The sequence below is a fragment of the Pyrgilauda ruficollis genome, unplaced genomic scaffold (genome assembly GCF_017590135.1).
Source record: "Pyrgilauda ruficollis isolate IOZ18807 unplaced genomic scaffold, ASM1759013v1 scaffold23, whole genome shotgun sequence".
Classification (NCBI taxonomy): domain Eukaryota; kingdom Metazoa; phylum Chordata; class Aves; order Passeriformes; family Passeridae; genus Pyrgilauda; species Pyrgilauda ruficollis.
In genome coordinates this window covers 2,124,484-2,144,268 of record NW_024522539.1, presented here as the reverse complement: position 1 = coordinate 2,144,268, position 19,785 = coordinate 2,124,484, and the positions used below count along the sequence as shown (strand labels likewise).

The following is a 19,785-nucleotide window of genomic DNA, read 5'->3' as shown; positions in this document are numbered from 1 at the left end:
CCCCCGTGGCAGAACCCTGGCTCAGGGACCAGAACTGGGAGCCCAGCCCTTCAGAGGAGGATGGAAAGACACTGGGGACAGATCCAGGACAGACACCAGGTCAGGTCCCTGCTGCCCAAGGCCCGGCTCTGCCCCGTGGCACACAGAGTCCGAGGGGATGCAGGCAGTGGGGAGCAGCCTTCCAGCCCTGTTTGCCTGGCACTGGTGCATTTGTGCAGCACAGGCTGTGGTGACAGGGAGCCAAGGCAAAGGCACTCTCTGTTTTTTCCCACCTTGCTAATTAAACCAACCAGAAATAGGTCAGTCTGTTTCCATCCGCAGGCTGTAGTGTGTGCTCAAGAGATTGAAGACTTTATTGCATGAAGATTTCTTTTTTCTTTGTCCACACTGACTCCCCATGTGCATTTCATCTACAGAGCACTTCAGCTTCAAATGCTGCAGCCACAAACCCCTCACATTTCACAGGAAAAAACCTTCCAGTCTCAACAGAAGAAACTTATCAAGTACAACCCAATGACCTCCTGCTTATCATTGTGGTTTCTTCCATTTCCTGCCCACTTCGGCCTTTCCAATTGCCAGTCTTTTCCATTTTAAATTTTATTTATATCATGATGTCATTCACAATAAGCTGGGAAGAAGAAAGTCTTGGTGTAACGGCAGCAACCTCTTGAGCAAGAACCATTGCAAAAGAGGATATCGCACCACATTAATAGTCTACAGTAATAAGCCAAAGAGACACATCCATGACAGATTTTTTGTGATCACAAATAACTGTCTCGCTTCTGGGATTGAGCAGGTAATGACACAATCTGCTTATCTAATGAGTTGAATGATATGTCTTGAAAAAAATGCTTTTGTTTGGGGTTTATTGCTCTTGTGATGGTGCAATCCTCATACCGAGGTCAGCATAGATGAACTTGTGATGTCAGGAGCACAAATAACACAAGGAAAGTGCCACCAGGATTTATGGTATTAAACAACAATAAAATTGAATACAAATAGAAACTAGATAAGAAATACAAACAGTGAACAGGAAAGGAGCAGGACGTCTCCTTTTGTTTGCCCATGGGCAGAACAGAGTTGCATGGAGTGAGATGTGTTTGTGTGAAGAGGAAGAGAAGAACTAAAAGGTGAAACAGAGAAAGGAAGAGCAGCCCAAACTGGAACACACACAAGGCAGGTAAAGCCAGGAAGGGCAGGAACACCATTGCTTGGCAAAGGCCAGCTGGACTGTCCTTTCCACTGTAATTCCTTTCTCCTTCCCAGGGTTTGCAATGCTTCACAATTATTTCTAACTACTGGTGCACTGATCCTTTCCATGAAGTCTGGGGGTATCCTCAGCCTGTGCCACTCTGCACACGTGGATCTTTTATTGCACTTAAAAAAGGTTCCTCATTAAACTCTGCTTCCCTCCTCTCCCCACAAGCCTGATCATCAGGTCCTGAAACACACGACACCAAGAGACATTCAAGCTACAAAAAAAGCAAGACCACTCCTTTCCAAGAGAGGCACATGTGGCAAGTCCATGAGCAGGAATGAGATTACTCTGCCTGCTCCAAATCAGCTGTAAAAATCTCCAGATTCAAGGGAAAGCCACTGTGGCCTATGAATTACAGGAAAAGGCAGAGCTAGCGTGGTTAAAAGGCAATAAAAAGGAGAAAGGTTGGGGCTGGGGCTGAGGAGCTGTCAGTTGGCTTCTTCCCACAAAGAAAAGAAGTTAGTCATCAGAACTGAGAACTCCGTGCGACTTCAGCACACATGGAAATGATGAAGCAGAGCAGCACGTTCCCCCGATGGATCTCCTCAGCCCCGAGCTCTCCTGGGCATGTTCCCACCTCGCTGCACCTCCAGAGCAGGTCCTGGAGCTCACCACCTGCAGGGGCGCTCAGAGAATGCCTGGGCAGGGGCAGGAGAAGGAAGGGGAGCTTTCCTGGTGCCAGGATTTGACCTGCAGAGGAGGCACAGTCGGATTTCATGCGAGATCACACCCCAGCTCTAAGGCTGGGATGTCCAGCTGGGAAGAGGGGGTGCCACCCGGGAATGCTGCAATGCTCACACAACTCCCACAGCACACCCACATGCCTCCCTTTGTGTCATTTATTGTGCCAAACTCACGTTCCAAAGTGCTAGGCAGGCACATGCCCCTTTTTCTGCTTCTGCCCCCTCCCCTGTTCTTGCATAGAGCAGCTGCTAGAAAAAAAGGGGGAAAAGCAGATTTAGGGAAAACCTGAAGAGCATGGCTTAGTTCTTCCAGTGGAATTATAATACTGTTACCTGCCTAGAGTGTATTTTTATTCTGGATGGCAGCAAAAGGTCATACTGCATAATCACATTTAATGCCATTCCCTATTAATACAGCTCTTGGTCTCAATAGTTGTCACTATATATCATGGTTACCATATATTCAAAGGTGTGATATTTTTCTTTTGTAACACAGTCTACAAGCATAGACACATTTTTATGCAGCATGTTTTCAATTCCTTGCGGGGTGGCTGGAGGAGGTGTTCCCAGGGCTCTCCAAAATCTGCAGAGGATGCTGATGGTGTGTGCTCATCCCCACGCTCCCACCCCACTCCCTGCAGCGAGATTAGCACCCGGCCCAGCCGGCGAGAGCCCACTTGACAGGCTCACATGGTTTAGATTCATAATCAGATTAACAAAACAGTAATCCTGTTTTTAAACAATGGAAAAGCCAAGCCCTCGAGCTGCCTCTGTGTGTGTGTGTGCATACAGAATAAATGTCATCCTTTTGGAATAAAGAACCTGAATACCAAATGAAAAAAGTTTCTTCCACATTGGAGACTTTGTCCATTAGAGGAAAGGACTGTCTTGAATTATTACCACTTCTTTTTCCCACTGATTTGATCTCCAGTGAGCCCACTCCAACACTTGCAGAATTTAGCTTCTATAACATACATTCTTTACCACATTTTAAAATAATAGTTACAGAAGTGAACTACTCCCCAAATGCTCCAGAAACTTTAATTATGAATGTTCCAGTACTCAAACTTATACTTTAAAAACTGCCCAGGCACTGGAAAATGAGCATACTTCATATATTCAATGTAACAGACTCACGGTGGAAAAAATCTCACTGGGCAACCAGTACCATTCGTCTCTGTCACAATATTTCCAGCACGGCTGCATTTTCCCAAATGATGCGGAAACTCCTTTCTCAGCTCCAGCACCCACTTTTTTTTTCCTTTTTTTTTTTTTTCCTTTTTTTTTTTCTTCCCTCCCCATCCTATTCCGCTCCTGCCAGGCTCAGCTCCCCGGTGACTCCCAGGTCCCAGCGCCGGCCCGACATTGCCATCGCCCGGCGCGGCCCCGCAGCGCAGCGCGCTCGCCTTCCCGGACCGCGGATCGGGAATGCCGTGGAAAAAAACCCTCCTGCTGCCCAGGCAGCTCCTCAGGCTCCTGCCGATCCTCCGGGTGTCACCCGGCTGGTGGCAGGAGCAGCGCTGCCAGGTGTGGCCGCGGGACTGGTGCGTTTTTAACTCGGTGGTGCTGCCAGACCCGAGTTAAGAACGCGCTGGAAAAGCCCAGGATGTGTGTTTAAAAAGTGAGCATCGAGATGTCAGAGCCTAAAAAGCAGAACTGCTAAAGAAGTGGCAATTACATTACCTAAGAAATGGAATTCACAGGCAGTGTTGCCCCCTCCCTGTATGTGACAAAGCTGTACAATCTGTTTTTTTGTTTTTTTCAAAGTGCATCTTTTAGGCCAAGCTGACAGTAACTTCCCATTTTAATGCAGGGTACTAGAAGTAGATTTAAATGCCAGGTATTTCAGGATGTCCATTTCCCCTCCATTCTCTTTAAATAATAAATTTAAATTTTAAATTTTATTTTTTAAATAAAATTTTCTAAGTTCTTTTTCCTGCCTCCCTCCACGACTGTTATCCACAGATCAAGCTCAGCTCAGTAACCACCACACAGAAAGAATCTACGGTAGAGGGAGGAGTGAAATTGTAAATTTACCAGTGGAGAGCTTGCTCTGTGTGCTGAAAGTGCTTTTTAGCAGGTGTGCACTTCAAAATAAAATCACAGCAATCAATTCACGAGAACAGCACCTGCCTCCCTGCCAGCACCTTGCCACAGAAACCTTCAACACGAAATTTGTATTTTCCCCACCAAAGCTGAGCTGAGGGCACCTATTCCACTGAAGACATCAGTTTCTCTTGAAAAAAAAAAAAAACCAACAGAAGGTTTTGAAGTCGCTGGCTCTGGAGCTGGGAGTATGGGCAGGGTGTGTGTCAGGCTGCCTTGGAAGCTCTCACAAAAATCAGCTACAGCAGTGCAGCCGGGCCAGGACACCACCCAGCCAGCAGCCCTGTGCTTTTCCTTTGTGGTTGCAGAGCTGTTCCAAAAGCCAAGCTTTCATTCCACACAGGAGGGAGGGGGGAAAAAAATAAAATTAAAAAAAAAACAGAAAAAAAAAGAAAAACCCAAAGCTTCAGCCCATCCGAGTCTAGACCAGCTTTTTTTTTACAGCTGGAAATTGCATAGTTTCACTGTTCAGCTATAGCATGGACAGAAATACTCTGAGCTCCACCTGTGGCTAAACTGATCCCTGAAAAGGTGCCACTTTTTAGCCTGTATAAGAGCAAAATTCATGCAGAAGGTGGATCTGATGCTGAGGAGTGTGCTGATGTGCAGCCAGGCTTGCAAGGACCCGGCTGCACAAGAAGGGAGCTGCCTGCTCGAGCAGGAGGCAGAAAGAACAGCATTAGAGGGGTTTAAGTGCAGCCAGCAACAACAGGGCTGCTGGTAAAATGTGCAGAGACTCAGGCTGGATGCCATCCCCCTTCACAGAGCTCTGGAATGCAAAGTCATCTTCTAGGGAGGGGAATAAGACACAATCCCCCAGAAAAACCCCAATCTAAACACCTGAACTGAGCAGAGAGGCACTGCAGCACAGCCCAGCTCCTTGATTTGAGTCTGAATAGCACAGAGCTGCATAAAACACAGCAGATGAGATTTGTCAGTACTGGCATTTCACACCTGCACCCAGATTTTGCAAGGACAGCAGTTCCTTGCAGATACAGGTGCAATTATAATTCTCATTCACATTGGTCTTTGATTGAGACACAGATAACTCTGGAACACCTGGGAACAGCTCTGCTGACAGACTCCCCCATTGCCCTCACTCCCCCAACTCCCTCTTCTGTTTGTTATTAAAAATTTCCAGCATAAGAAACATATTTTTTTGAACACCCAAATATGCAATATCACTCTTAAAATTTCCCTCATTTCACAATGTTTTTTAAAGGCACAAATAAAGCCAAATAATTTTTATGAGTCTGACATCGTGGGTTGTTTTGTTCAGTTTTAACTCCAGTGCTCAGGATCTCCTGATGAATAGTTAAGAGAGCTATGCACAAACCAGATCTCATCTGCAATTTAAAGAAAACAAAAACCTCTGCTCCTCCAGCATAGAAATCATCTAAAAGCAACAAAAAATACTTAGCTGCACTTCTCAAGCACATAACATCTTTTGTGGCCCTAAACGATTGCTTGATTTTTGGATTTTTTAATACCCAGAACAGATTATTCTTCAGTGTTTAAATACCATTATACAGCAGGTAAATAGTTTATTACCCAGCTTCTTCCAGATAGAGGTATTTCCAGAACATCTGCATGAGTAAAGCAAGATGTTTCTTGCATAACTGCTCTAGTGGGGGGAAAAAAAAATCTCCTGAAGGCTTTTTAATATGATCTTTCATAATTCAAGTTCTTGGGAATTCATACCAAACCAGGAACAATGGATTCATTAAATAGTTCACTTTCACCTAATGCTTTCTGCATGCTTCACTCCTGAGCTATAAAGCAGCAAGCAACCACCTTTCCATAATGCTTGTGGTCAGGGGAGAGCTTTCCATTTGAAGTCAGAGGAAAAACCCTTCCCTCTTGTGCAGCTTGTGAGCCAAAAGAAAAGTTTTATGAACTGAGGTTTGTCCTCCCACCCTGTTCAATGGCTTAGAAGTGTCTGACTAAGAAAAATCCAGGAACTTGAGGATTAAAATTTAAAAAAAAAAAAGGAGAAAAAAGCTTCCAGAAATATGTACTTAATTTAATTTTCACTTGACATGTCTTATTAAACTTTAGAATTGGGCAAAAAGCCATACCCCTAGTCCTAGCCAGAAGCAAGTCTTGAAACACAGAGAAAGATTAGCATATGCTCAGTTAAGACCTGCTTATTTATTTTGCAAATGTTTTTACTGAATTAAACAAACCCATCCCTGACCATTTTATCACACAGGGATTTCTGCTTCTTTAAGACAACAATCTCCCCCATCTGTTTTTCTGAAGACAACACCTCAGTCTGTTGCCTGTTTCCCCAAAAGAAGGGAGAAGATGTTCCCTAAGGCATGACAACTTAGTCCTCTTTCCTGAGGAAGACTTCAGATCTTGAAAATATCCTCCCCCACCTCTATTTCTTTTTGCCTTATGAAGAATTAAAACCTGAAGTTCCATACACTGGCTCTGAAGGAATTTCCACAGGAACATCAACAGCCTCGCTTCACCTTCCACACACATGTGACCAAACACTTTGTTGTGTCTAAAACACATTTCAATTTCATTACCAACTCTAAAACTCCCTAATAACACCCTCCTGCTGCATTTCTAACCAAGAGAAATATCAACATGCATATAAACAGTGTAATCAAAGTTGACACTTGTATCTATTGATAAGCACAAGTATTCCCAGAGGAAATATTCAGAAACAAGTGCTCAAAAAGCCCACAGCTCTAAGGAACCACTGCTCCCTACCCCAATGCCCACAGAGCAGCCCAGGAGCAGCAACTGGACACAGAAACACTTGTCCTATGCCAACAGGAATTATTTCACTCCTCTCCAAAGACAACCTGGATTTTGTCTGTTGCATTTCAGAGAAGGGGATGGGGTGCTTGGAAAGTTTGGTTATGATGGCCAGTTGTTTTGTGTCCTCAGGGCTGGACATACACCAGAGAGATGAACACCACACACTCCTTGCACCCCTCACTTGCCAGAGTGACACCTTCACTGGCCAGAGCTCTCCTCAGCACACACCAGCCTCAGCTCTGGTGCTGCACAAGCTGCAGCAGGGTCACTTCATCTCCCACCTTTATACACATTTATTACACTAGAACAAGTGCCTTCCATAAAAAAGATGCTGTAGAAAACCACGAGATTGTAAATACTGGATTTATGATGTTTGCAATTATATTTAATAGTAATAGTGTATTGTTTTTACAAAGCAGTTGAAATAAAAAAAAAAAAGAAAAAAAAAAGGAATAGCAAGAACCCCCCTGTCTGCTGTCTAGCATCAGTAATCCTCACTGGTTTTTTTACCATTTATAAGGAAAACATCATTCAAGCTGGCTTGTCACAGAGACTCTTCTGCAGTAACTGGCCTTTGGTGCAAATCCGTGGCGTTTGTCAGATCACCTGTGTTTTTTCTGGAAGTCCCTCTGCCTGAATTCAAGGTGTCTGCCAATGATAACATCCTTCTTCTCTAAATGACTGTGTTTAGCTGGAAGGTAGATCTGGTGAAATGTCTGAGGATGGTAAATATCCTCACCTTACAGAGGTAAAGTGAGCACAGATAACTAAATTTGCCAGAAAGCCCAGATCTCACAATCCCAGGTACTTCACCTTGGCTGGAGACTACACTCCCTCTCCACAGAAGAGTGAAAACTAACTGATTGTGCTGAAATTGCTTCTCCCTCTGCCCTCTCCAAGAGGATCAGCAATTTTTCTGGTTTAGGATCAGCCACTGCGTTACAATTTGGGAACGGCGTAAATCAACCAAACAAAAAACTGTTGGAAGTTAACAAGTGCACTAAGCCAGCCCCAAAGGAGTGCCTGTGACACTGTGACAGGCCAGCTGCAGGCAGTGGGACAGGGGGTGGGATCAAGCCTGCTAGTGCCAGGGGACACTAGGGGTGTTAGCCTCATCCACCTGCTGAGGGGCCCCGCCGGCCGGGCCTCCAGGAGCACGTCCCTCCTCCTTCTCCAGACAGGGGGTTATAGCCTGGAACACACAGCAGAAATCCACTGTCAGCATTCATCCTCCACAGCCCCTCACCAGCACACAAGGAACACCAAAAATACATCTGATAATATTTACACCTTGCTCACACGCAGCATTTTAGGGAAAATGAAAGCACGGAGAACACCCAGACTTGAGAGGGTTTCTTTCTTTAAAAGCCATTGCAAAGCACTTGTGTTTTAATTTGATCAATTTGGATTAAATGAAATTGAAATGAATTACCATTTGGTTTTTCTAAGTCTGCACTAAAGCTGCAGTGCTGCTCTGCAAGATAAACAGAGCAGCAACAGCAGCTCTAGAGCAAACTCTGCAGAGTGTATCTGCTCTGCAAGAGCCCCAACAGTCAGGGACTTAAAACAATCAGTTATTCCAGTCCTGCAAGGAATACTCTGAAGGTCAAGAGGTAAATCCACTCATCAACACTGCCAAGTATTTTTTAGAGCATTTGAAAGGCAAGCATAGGCAGTAAGGCAAATGCACTTTAGCTGAACATCCTGACGCTGTAACCATGGGAAGCTTCATCTCAGGAGAACACACTCAGAAAGTTACAACGTGGCAAACATCTTCAGTTTGTTCTGCACAAACCTAAGAACCCAAATCCTAGTGGCACTGCTAACCAGGGGGGTTTCTAAGCAAGCTGTTTCACTGAAACTCCCAGCATCACCTTCATCTTTGAAATTTGTTTTTTCTCATACCAGCCAAGTTTTGCTTTCTAGCTTAACTGAGCAGCACAGATGGTTCTTTCACTTCATGCTGATCTACCTCAGGAGAAGATCTGAGACCTCTAATGCTGTAATGGGTTACTTAAGCAAGGACTTTGCAGAGGATTAAACTGGGACAGGTAGCAGCTGGAAAGGTGCCCAAACCCAGCTGCCCTGATCCTGGCCCTCAGCACAGCTGACCCCTGCACTCCTCACTCATCCCCAGGGAGGTAAATATCCCATGACAGAGATACCAAAGATAGCTGACAGCACCAGACATCACACCCTCCTATTAAACCACCTCAGATGAATCAATCTATTTGATTCCCTCAAATGCCAGGGAAAATACTCAAAGCAGAAATCCCAGCACTGCACTGTCACTGAGGTTTAGTATGTTTAATCAAGAATCCACAAGTCTCATACATTTAATCAAGTCACCAAGCACTGCACCCTAAGTGGGGCTCCTTTTCAGCCTGATTGAGGCTGTCTGGATGATCCACTCCACCACAGAACATTGCCATTAAAATACACAAAATGAGCACCTGCAGGTATGGCAAGGGCTCTTGGGCTGACAGGAGAGGAAGCAGACTGCCTGCATGGCCAGTGAGCCTGGCATGGGCAATGTGAGGCCACAGAAAGCACTCCATCCATCCACATGGCTCCAAGCAAGTGACTGAGTTTAACAGTGAGACCTTCTGGTGTTTTGTGAGAGTTGGTAAGATTGATACATCTGCAGGATTCATTTATTCAATAGGTCAGCACTGTGGTATATGAAAAATGAGGTCACATTTTATATAATAATTTCTTTCATCATCTGAATCTACATAATACAAAGGGAAATACCCTCTTCCTGCATTTACCCAGTACTACAGGTGCTTTAAAGACAAGAGACCAGACACTAAATTATTGAACTTACAGAATAATGGGGGAAGGATCCCAGAACTACTGCAAGAATCTGTAATTCTGAGTGACAAAAATCCCAGTAAATTATGCCAAAACATATTTACAAAAACCCTGACACGTTCTTTTCCCAGGGAAAAGCACTCCCAAAACTTCCTGCCAGCTTCTGCACAGAGGACAGAGCAGACCAGCTGAGCAGAGACAAAGAGCTTGTTTGTAAGGAACGTTTTGTTTCCTCCTTGAAAAAGACAAAAAGTGTGTACAGAGTCCATACAGAGCTGGATAAATGCCCTGTTCCAAGCTCAGAGTGTCTGAAGGGCTCCATACTCACCACCTCCTCTCAAGGGCTTTTTGTTCGGTTTCGATTTCGGGACTGCTGAGGCCGAGGCACCAGGTTCTACTTCTTGCTGTTCAGAAAAGCAAAAAGTTACTCCACAGGAATTTCAGCTCCCTTAATCACAGGAGCACAGCTGTGACCCGATGAACATGGCTGTTACCTGATTCAGTTTGAGGTTTCCTTTGTAGCTCTTCCCTTCCTGCATGCTCTCCCACATGGCGATCTTCTGCCTCCGCCGCTCCTCCTCCAGCTACAGAACAAATCCAGGTGTAATCTTAGCTTTAACCTTAAAACCAGGATGTCAGAGCTAAGAGAATCCCCAGAAACAGCTACCACAGATTTGTCACACTGTATTTATCTGATGCACCATCTCTGAGGTTATGGAAGAATTTACTCTTTTTATAGAGCCACATCTCTCCTCCTCCTCAGGATGCACTGACTGAGCCTGCAGCTTCTTCTGGCCACTTGATGCTTTAAAAGATTTTCAAGGTACAACAGAATTAAGTGGCAAGTTTAAACCCTGAAAGTACTATAAACCCTTAGTACTATAAACCCTTAGTACTATAAAAAGTACTAAGTAAAGAATATTGCAGTAATTTAATGCACAACATGGGGTTCTACAGAAGAAAAAAAAGAGCTTTTCCTTTGTTTTTAACTGCCAACATTACTTGAAGCATCAGCTACAAACCGAGGTCTGACTGCAAAAGCAAAACCAGAAGAGGTGGGATAATGATCAGAGTTATCACTGGGCTGATCACACCCATTTTCTGCACTGCCCCATTCAGCAGTTTGCTATTCCTCACGATCTCAAGCTGTAATTCAGACCCTTAAACATTTCTAACACTTAAATTTGCCTTTGAGAGCAGAAAACAAACGTGTTCCATGGTACAGTTAATTTAAATGCCAGCAAAACCCCTCCAGCCATTCCCTGCACACACAGCAAAGCTCCTGCAGGCACAGATCTGCCTGTGAAAAAATGAACACCAGGCCCACAATTACAATCTGCTGCTGTCTTTTAGAGCAGCAAAGGTCTTGATGACAAATGTATCAGTTAAAGGAAGAAATGCTCTCTGGTTACCTGTTTTTGCTTTTCTTTGTATTTTTCTGCTTGTGCATTCAATTCCTCCTGCATCCTGAGGCGAGCTGCTGCCAAAGCTTCCTGCCTTCTTACCACCACATCAGGCTCTAGGAAAGCAGGGAAGAGTTTGAAAAGCTGCTCAAAGATAATCCTAGATGGTCTCCTCAAAGAACTGTAATAAAGAAAGCTCACTTCTCTCCCTGCAGCTGTTTTGCAGAAAATCACAATTTAAGTTTAGTTTCCAGATAATATTTTCTAGTAATTTATAAAGCTGAATTAAACTACATCATGCTTTACTATTTTAAATCAATTACTTCAACAGGATTTTAATAAGGACACAAGTGCACCTAACCATAAAATTTAAACCTCACACTTCAAGGACACTTCTTTCTATTTCTGAAGGATTTGTTAGATACAAATTAATTCAGAAATATCACCCAGGCTTCGCAGGGACCATTTTTACCCAGAGAACTTCTTTTACGCAGAAGGATGAGGCAACCAGCCCACATTCACTCCTACTCCTTCTGGCAATGGGTCCTGCTGGTGTCAGTGCAGCAGTGGATGTAACTCCCTCCATCAGCAGAGAAATCGCTTACAAACATGACACACATCTCAAGAGACACCTGGAGGTCTCAGAAAATCCACACTGAGTCACCACTGCTCTTCATGACTGACCTGTGAAGGTCAAAAGGAAAATTATACCCCCCAAAAAAGCCCAGTGTTGCTCTGTTTTCTTCCAGCAGCTGAAGCATCTCCACATTTGTTTGCCTCATTTTTTGCTATGAACCAGTGATGAATATGAAAAAGAAATGTCATTACTTTCAATAATTTCATTTTGCAGGCAGTTTGGGCAATGAAATAGCCATTTAATTACCATCACAAAAGAACAGCAGGAGGATAAGAGCACACAACTAAGATTTGACTGTGGGGCCGAGGGATCAGTGCCAAGCACTGATGGATTTGGCAGGTCCAGGAGCACAGCCTGTGCTTTTCAGCAGGATGGTGACTGGGTGAGATTTACAACCTGTGCCACGCTCCCAAAGATAACAGACTGGCACACCCCAAAGGTACACAGCCCTGCCACAGCAGGAACTGGGAAAGAGGAGCTGGAAGGGGTGATGAATATCCATAGAAAGTGAGTATTAACAGAAGTATTTTCTCCAGGATTTAGATTCGGGCGTTTTGGCCTTGTTCGGTAAACAGTTATTTGGTGGCGTGCCGGCCCCGTGCCCTCGGCTCCTGCCCAGCGAGAGCAGCCAGCCCGGGGATGGGACATCACCGCTCCTCCATCCCAAACGCGTCACTTCGGGACACGGCTTCTCCTTCGGAGCCTCTCACAAACGCTTCCCTCGGCCCAGCCTTCCCCGGTATCTGCTCAGGCTCGGCATCTGCGGGCTGGACGGTTCCCCGAGCACGGCTCTCCACTCCCACCCTCGGCGCCTCCCGAGCCCCTCGGCCGAGGGTCCCGGCAGGAGCCCGGGGGACCCGCAGCGCCCGGTACTCACCCTCCGCCGCCTCCGCCGCTCCGGGCCGGCCGCTCGGCCGCGCCGCCAGGCTGCGGGACACCTTCTGCACGAGGAGGTACACGGCGACGGCGGCCAGCAGCACGTACCAGCCGTAGCTGGACAGCACCGAGCCCACTGCCACGGGGACAGGCCGGGGGTGAGCGCGGGCCGCACGGCGAGGAGCCCACCCGGGCGGGGGAGCGGCCCCGCCGCGCCTCGGCCCCGCCCTCACCCCCGGCCCCCGGCCCGCGGCCCCTCACCCGTGTGCTGCAGCGCCTCCAGCCCGCCCCGGCCCAGCGCCGGCCCGGGCCCGGCCCGCCCCGCTCCGCCAATCACCGCCCCGTCCGCCGCCGCCTCACGTCCGGGCCCGCCCCGCTCCGCCAATCACCGCCCCGTCCGCCGCCGCCTCACGTCCGGGCCCGCCCCTCTCCGCCAATCACCGCCCCGTCCGCCGCCGCCTCACGTCCGGGCCCGCCCCTCTCCGCCAATCACCGCCCCGTCCGCCGCCGCCTCACGTCCGGGCCCGCCCCTCTCCGCCAATCACCGCCCCGTCCGCCACCGGCAGGAAGCGCCGCGCCACCACTGGCAGAGTGCCCGGAGTCACGTATGGCTGCGCCGGCCAATGAGAGAAGGGGGCAAGCACAAGGCAGCCAATCAGGGTGCGCCGAAGCGCCTTCCGTCCCGCCCCGCCCCGGCCGGGAAGCGGATGCGGCAGCAGCGGGAGAAAAAGGGACCGTTCGTTTATTGAACAGCGAAATGCGCGAGGACGGGGGCGGTGCGCCCTGCCGGGGACACCGGCACGGCACGGCACGGCAAAGGGCTCCTGGGGAGCACGGCCCGGGCTACGATCCGTTTGGCACTGTATCCTCTTCCATTTCTTCTTCGCCGTCCTCCGATGGGCCTGAAAGGACACGTCAGAGTTTTAGGGCAGCTGCTGCTGACGTTGCTGTTCCTTTTCCCACCCCTCTCCGGAAGAGTAATAACGGGAAGGTTTAAGAACTCTACAGAAAGGATAATCGGAAGCTGGTGCTATGGCCAGCCTGCAGCTGAGATCCACCTCTGCTGAGCTGCCAGGCTCATTGCTGAGGCACTGCTGCTCAGCAGAGGCCAGAGAGACTGTAATTAATCTAATTTTGTTAAATAACTGGGATGAACTCTGGAGCACCTCGTTTGGCACCTGGCTCTGCAGGGAGAGCCGGGGACAGCCCGGAGCTGCACCCAAGGCCAGGCACATGACGGAGCCAGGGATGTGCTGCACAGGTGACAAACAGAGACCACACACGGCAGCGGGGAGCAGGGAGAGAGCTGGGCTGTGTTTAGGGGGAGCAGCAAAGGCAGAGTGACCTGGTTTGCGCTCCCTGCCGGGGATCTGTCCCGCCTGCAGCAATCCCTTCAGCCGCTCCACCTCCGCCAGGGTCGAGGCGTTGGCGATGGCAGCCTGAGAAACAGAGAGCTCGGTCAGTCCTCACAGCAACACACAACCCGCGTTTCTGCCAGCTCAGGGACACTGAACACCTAGGAAAGTTCTGCTAAATTCTGGTTCTAGAAAATTCTACAAATGACAAATCATTACCTCGCCCTGCACTGGAAGGACTCTAAGCTCAGGTTGACATTTCATTGAAGTTTTCAAAATAGAGACAGGTCAGAAGAAAAACTTACAGAAAAAGAAGCTAAACCAGAGCCAGGACTGCCTGATCTATTTGTCTGAGGAAAGCACAAAGGAAACTTTTGTTCAGTTTGGATCCATGACAGCTTTTCTCCTGACATGTTTACCTTAATTGCCTCCACGTCCCCTGGAGAGGGCCCAGTTTTCTTTTTGTCTGTTGGCAGACCAGCCCCTGGATTGAAGCTTCAAAAGGAAAAAAATAAAAAAAAAAAGACCTGTTACACTTTTTGAAGAGTAGCTGCTTCTCTTAACTTGAAATGTTTCCAAACTGGGTTTGAAAGCATTTCATTCCATCAAGTGTAGTATCTTATCTTTGTTAACAAACTGATACAGTGAAGAACTGCCTCCTTCAGAAACACCAGCACCTTGTCCTCACTGTCCCATTCCCCCCACCTTTTCATCTGCTCAGAGGCAGAACTTAACTTTATTCATCAGGCAGTTGACAAAAGCTCTTCAATTTGGATGTTGCTGAACACTCAGCTGCTCTGCTGCCATTACAAAAGCAGGGTGGATAAATAAAGAATAACTGAAAATGGGGTTTCTGTTCCCACGTGTCAAATGTGGTATTACAGCAGCCTAAAGTAAAGCCTACATTAAACTGGAATCATCTTAACAGTCAAAAGATAAAGGTTATCTGCTGCTGCTGCTTTAAGGAGATCACCTGACCTGAATCCCTTTCCCCTCACAAACTCGAGCTCAAATCCATCTATTACAGGCTTAAATGCTAAATAAGTTCAAGACATTTTTCTACTTAACCATGAATTTGGAAATGCTGTGATGTGAATTCTTATTATCAAATAGGTTGATCAAAACATGTGATGTACCACTTAACAATTAAACAAAATAAATATATACTTTAATAGCTTAATTAAAGATTTTCATTTGTATTTCATCTACCTACAGAAGATTGTGCAGTTTATTCCCAAAATAAATACAAAATTATTTATTTTGGGAAATAACAAAACAAATCATCTAGGAGAAAAACCCCACCAACCACAAATTAAATAATGACCACCTCTCTGCAGTTAAATAACAAACATAAAATAAAGGTTTCCTGCTTGTTGACTTCAGTGAATCCACCTTGACCAAGCCAGCTCTTTCAGAAATACTTCTGAGATGTATTCACCACCATCCAAAACTCGTGGTGCTTGGACAAGGCACCTGTGGCTCCCAAAGCTTTTGAGGCACCCTGCCAGCAGCTGATATTTCAGTTTTCTGCCTGATACTGCACACAAAGCAAGTGGTGTTTCTGAAGGAGGATGCCAGTGTAAATTTGTTTGTTTTATCTTACGTTTTTGCTCTCCTGGCAATATCCTTTGCAAGCTGTGCACCCCGTTTGCCCTTGAACATTTTCTCTGCCTCCTGTCGATCCTACAGCGATACCACACACACACACAAAGTTAATTTGAGAACATCACAGTCTGCAAAGCTTCTGTCTCGGCCAAGAAAGACACTTTGGTTCATCCTCATCAGTGAAATTGGTACATGGAGACCAGATGTGAGAACAAGCAGATAAACATTGCCCAAATGCTCAGAGATTTATCAACCTCGTGCTCTTAAAATGAAGAGCTCTTTCCCACACTCATCCCCCACCCAGAGCTCAGGGCTGTGGTGTTTGCTCGTTTCTTTCTCTAGGTGTCTCCTCCCAACACCAGAGGGACAGGAAAGAGTAACACTAAACAAAGGCACTGAAACATAATTAAACATAATTAAACAGATTATATTCCTTAACAGAATGAAAGCATGAAAGAAAACAATGAGAGCGTTGTAGAGCCACGTACAGAGTTTCAGTAAAATTGACAGCTATGACAACAAGGTCGCTGTTAGTGGTGAATTTTCAAGAATGCAAAAAAATCCCAAAAAAACCAAACCCACAAACACCAAAAACAAAACAAAAACAAAAAAAAAATCCCACCCACCCAAAACCAACCAACCAAAAACCCAAAACAAAAAAAAAAGCACAACATAAATCCCCCCACAAAAAAGCCCAATAAAAAAAAAAACCCAACCACCTAAATCAAAAGCAAGCAGACTTACTTTGAGCTTCACTTTTTGAAAATCCAGCACTCTGACCTGGGGAACTTTATGAATTAGATATAATCTGTAATGTTTCTTATTTGTTACAGGATTCCTCAGAACGCTGTGAAGTAAATAAAGGTTACAAAATATTTTAAAACACGTTTGTATTGAAATATATTAATATATTTGAAATGCATTCATGTACTTCCTGCTGTAACAGGTAACAAATAACACCATGAAATAAGCTTAGTGACAGTGCTTTGATATAATGGACACTGTAATAAAAACTTGCACTTCAGCAATTCAGTAGATTTAACTGAAGGATGACATAAAGAACAACCTCAAAATAATCATAATACTTCCCCAAAATAACTGCAACATCACTTTTCCTATCTGGACACTGATCAACTGAAAAATCACAGGACAAAGTGTGTTTCTTTGTGTCCCTCACACCAAATGTAATACTACTGAAAAGTCCTTGTTTACATGTATTTTAAACTATTTTTTATCAACAGATTAAACCTTTTGGTTTTAGGTTTTTGAAGGTTAAGTTCCCTTCAGCACTTGTGTATTGGTTTCTGGAGATGTTAGATCTCATTATCCCAACAGCCTGTCAGTGATATAAAACCTCAGACATTAATTACCAGATGCTCGTTAAGAGTAGAGCAAACACTGCTTATCAATTCAATTTTTAGACATAAAGGATCTGTCACAGCTCACAAAAAGCAGCATCCCAGACCAAAGCAAAGGGCCAGGCCAGCAGCAGAGTTCAAACACCAGAGAAAGAGCAGCTTTTCTTTGTGGGGTTACATACCTCAGGTAAGTCAATGATTTAATTGTTGATAATGGATCCAGTTCACCCTGGGTAAAGGGAGCACAGCAAGAAATTTTAAGCCCCTTTAGCAAAAAAATCAAATATTTGAAAACAAAGCTCCTGAACTCGTAACTATTTTAGAGATTAATTCAATTACAATTATTTTAATAGGAAAACCACTAAACTTTGTGACTGCTGTTCCACTGCATGATGCCAGTCATGTTCATTAAAGGATGCACACCACAAGCCAAAACTGTAGGATATTACTCTAAAGAGAAAGAACCAACTATTGCCAAAAGGATATGGCACTACTCTCAGGGAAATGGTTAATTAGAGGGATGAAAGCCACAAATTTTAAGCTTGTTTAGCTTTATCCTGCACGACAGCTTACCAGCTCAGCAATGTTGTTGTTGGTGAGGATGAGCTCTGTGAGGCTGGGCAGAGCCTGCTCCAGGTTCTCACCAATGCGACTGAAGAACAGCAGAAAACAAAGGTTTCATTTAGGGCAGGAATTAGCAACGGTGGAAATACACAGAGAAACAGCAACACAGAGGATCCCCCTGTGAACAACCCAGTCTGGCACTGGCAGAAGTTTGGGTGAGCATCCAAAACACTTTTCAAACAAAGCTGGCAATAAATCACTGCAAATACTCGGTGCAATATGAGATTCAGATCCATCCCCTTACAGGAATCCCTTTTTTTTGTGTCTTTATGGAGATGATTACTGAAATCCAAAGACATGACCAGATCCCAAACTCTGCATCTCCCTGTCCTGGCTGAGAAGCAAACACTGACTTTTGCACTGAATGAGGGAGGACACTGAAAGAGAGCCCACAGTGCTGATTCTACTGCCTGAAACAAACACTCCTGCCCCTGCCAGCACTGAAAGGCACCCACACCTCTCTCCCTAGAGCATTTTCCTCCGCCCAGGGTCCCACCAGGCCGAAGCAGAGCCCCTCACCAAATCCTGTTGTTGTTCATGAGGAGCGTTTTCAGCCTCCGCAGCAGGGGGAACCCGTCCAGCTTGCGGATCTCGTTGTCAGAGAAATCGATGGCATCAAACTGGTCCAGAGTGGCCCCCAAGTTCTCAATGACAGGGATTTTATAGCCTGGAGAGAGAGAGAGAGAGGGCAGGGGTTGGATGGTGCCCGAGCAGAGCAGAGCAGAGAGTGTGTGGGGGCAAATCGGGATGGACTGGGGATGCTGATAAGGCTCAGACAAAACACCTCGGGACCGACTCTGCCCCACACAGCTCCCAGACCAAACCCTGCCCCTCAAACCCAACAGCCCTCGTGGCTTTTGGAATCCTCCTCCCTCCCCCTCAGCAAAACCCCAGGTCCCTGGAGGTGTCCTCCGAGCCAAACGCACCTTTCTGGCACATCCCTCGTGCAGGGGCACATCCCACCCCACCACCGCAGCACGTTCCTCCCACATTTCCCGCAGTTTCCCCTTCTTGGTGCTCGGGACGAGATGATTTTAGGTTCCTTGCATCCTAAACCGTTCTACCACTCTGTGATTCAGCCCCTCACGTGCCCCGCAGGTTACAAAGCCAGGGGAGCCTCTTTAAGCGCTCCTCATCCCCAGCCCCCGGCCACCGCAGCTCCTCCAACACCCTCCCTGTGCTGCCTCGGCACCTCCGGCCGCGGAAGGCGCCAGGCCCCACCGCCAGGCCCCACCACACACCCCCCACACCCCCAGCCCTCAGCCCTGGGCCCTCGGCCCTCCCTTCCCAGCACAGCCCCTCCCGCCCCGCGGGGCCCGCGCACCGCGCAGGTCGAGCTCCCGGTCGCGGACGGCGTTGGTGTACTGTGCCGCCTGCTCGATCAGCTCCGCCGTGAGCTTCACCATCGCGACACACGGCGATACAACGGGATACACCGGGATACACCGGGATACACCGGGACACACCGGGACACACGGCCACACTCCGCCACAGGCCGCGCCGCCGCAGGACACCGCGCCGAGCGCCGAGCACGCACAGGCCGGGCAGCCGAGCGCCGAGACAGCGAACGGCAGAGACCGCCCCCCTCCGCGCCATCCCTGCGTCCCCTCCCTCAGGGACCGGTACAGCCCCAGCGCCCCATCCTTGTGCTCCTCTTCTCCTCAGTGCCAATACAGCCCCAGCACCCCATCCCTGCATTGCCCTTCTCCTCAGTGCCAATACAGCCCCAGCGCCCCATCCCTGTGCTCCTCTTCTCAGTGCCAATACAGCCTCAGCACCCCATCCCTGTGCTCCCCTTCTCCTCAGGGACCAATACAGCCTCAGCACCCCATCCCTGTGCTCCCCTTCTCCTGAGGGACCGATAGAGCCCCAACATCCCATCCCTGTGCTCCCCTTCTCCTCAGTGCCAATACCGCCCCAGCACCCCATCCTTGTGCTCCCCTTCTCCTGAGGGACCGATACAGCCCCAGCACCCCATCCCTGTGCTCCCCCCTCAGGGCCAGCTCCCAGCCCCACGCCTGAGCCATGGCTCCCAAACCCAGCAGGGAGCTTTTGGCTTCGCTGTCAGCACAGGTGCCCCCAGAGGTTCCCTCCTTGCCTTCTGGTCCTTCAGGCACAGATTTCTCTGCAGGAATCCAGGCAGAGCAGAATCACGCTCCATGCCATGGCTGGTGCTTCCCTTCAGGCAGAGCCGTGCTCAAGCACTTGCTGCTCCCCAGGGCACCTTCAGCTCTCGGCGCTTTCCGTCCCCCCCAGCAGCAGCTCAGCCTTTGCTCCTGGACATTGTGCTG

At 47.4% G+C, this 19,785-nt stretch overlaps 2 protein-coding genes across 2 annotated transcripts; both read right to left on the bottom strand.

Annotated features, from left to right (window-relative positions):
* Positions 1 to 7,185: 7,185 nt before the first annotated feature.
* SELENOS (selenoprotein S) lies at positions 7,186 to 12,937 on the bottom strand (the record flags this gene model as incomplete). Its single annotated transcript, XM_041468899.1, has 6 exons — positions 7,186 to 8,014; positions 9,965 to 10,040; positions 10,131 to 10,220; positions 11,049 to 11,155; positions 12,554 to 12,688; positions 12,814 to 12,937. Coding segments are annotated over 6 exons (612 nt in total), but the record flags the coding sequence as incomplete, so codon positions are not given.
* Positions 12,938 to 13,278: 341 nt separating this feature from the next.
* On the bottom strand, positions 13,279 to 18,997 carry SNRPA1 (small nuclear ribonucleoprotein polypeptide A'). The gene is made up of 9 exons (XM_041469307.1): positions 18,819 to 18,997; positions 18,014 to 18,161; positions 17,444 to 17,522; positions 17,053 to 17,099; positions 16,257 to 16,359; positions 15,511 to 15,590; positions 14,327 to 14,402; positions 13,898 to 13,991; positions 13,279 to 13,454 (listed from the first exon to the last, which is right to left on the bottom strand). Exons 1-9 carry the CDS (start codon positions 18,898 to 18,900, stop codon positions 13,396 to 13,398), a joined length of 768 nt encoding a protein of 255 aa, XP_041325241.1. The 5' UTR covers positions 18,901 to 18,997; the 3' UTR covers positions 13,279 to 13,395.
* Between the last annotated feature and the right edge of the window lie 788 nt (positions 18,998 to 19,785).

Excerpts from the sequence above, each read along its gene's own strand:
- SNRPA1 (XM_041469307.1), bottom strand. The coding sequence starts at position 18,900 with ATGGTGAAGCTCACGGCGGAGCTGATCGAGCAGGCGGCACAGTACACC. Across the intron at positions 17,100-17,443 it reads ACAACAACATTGCTGAGCTG|GGTGAACTGGATCCATTATC; the intron begins GTAAGCTGTCGT and ends CCCTTTACCCAG. Across the intron at positions 16,360-17,052 it reads AAATCATTGACTTACCTGAG|CGTTCTGAGGAATCCTGTAA; the intron begins GTATGTAACCCC and ends TTTACTTCACAG.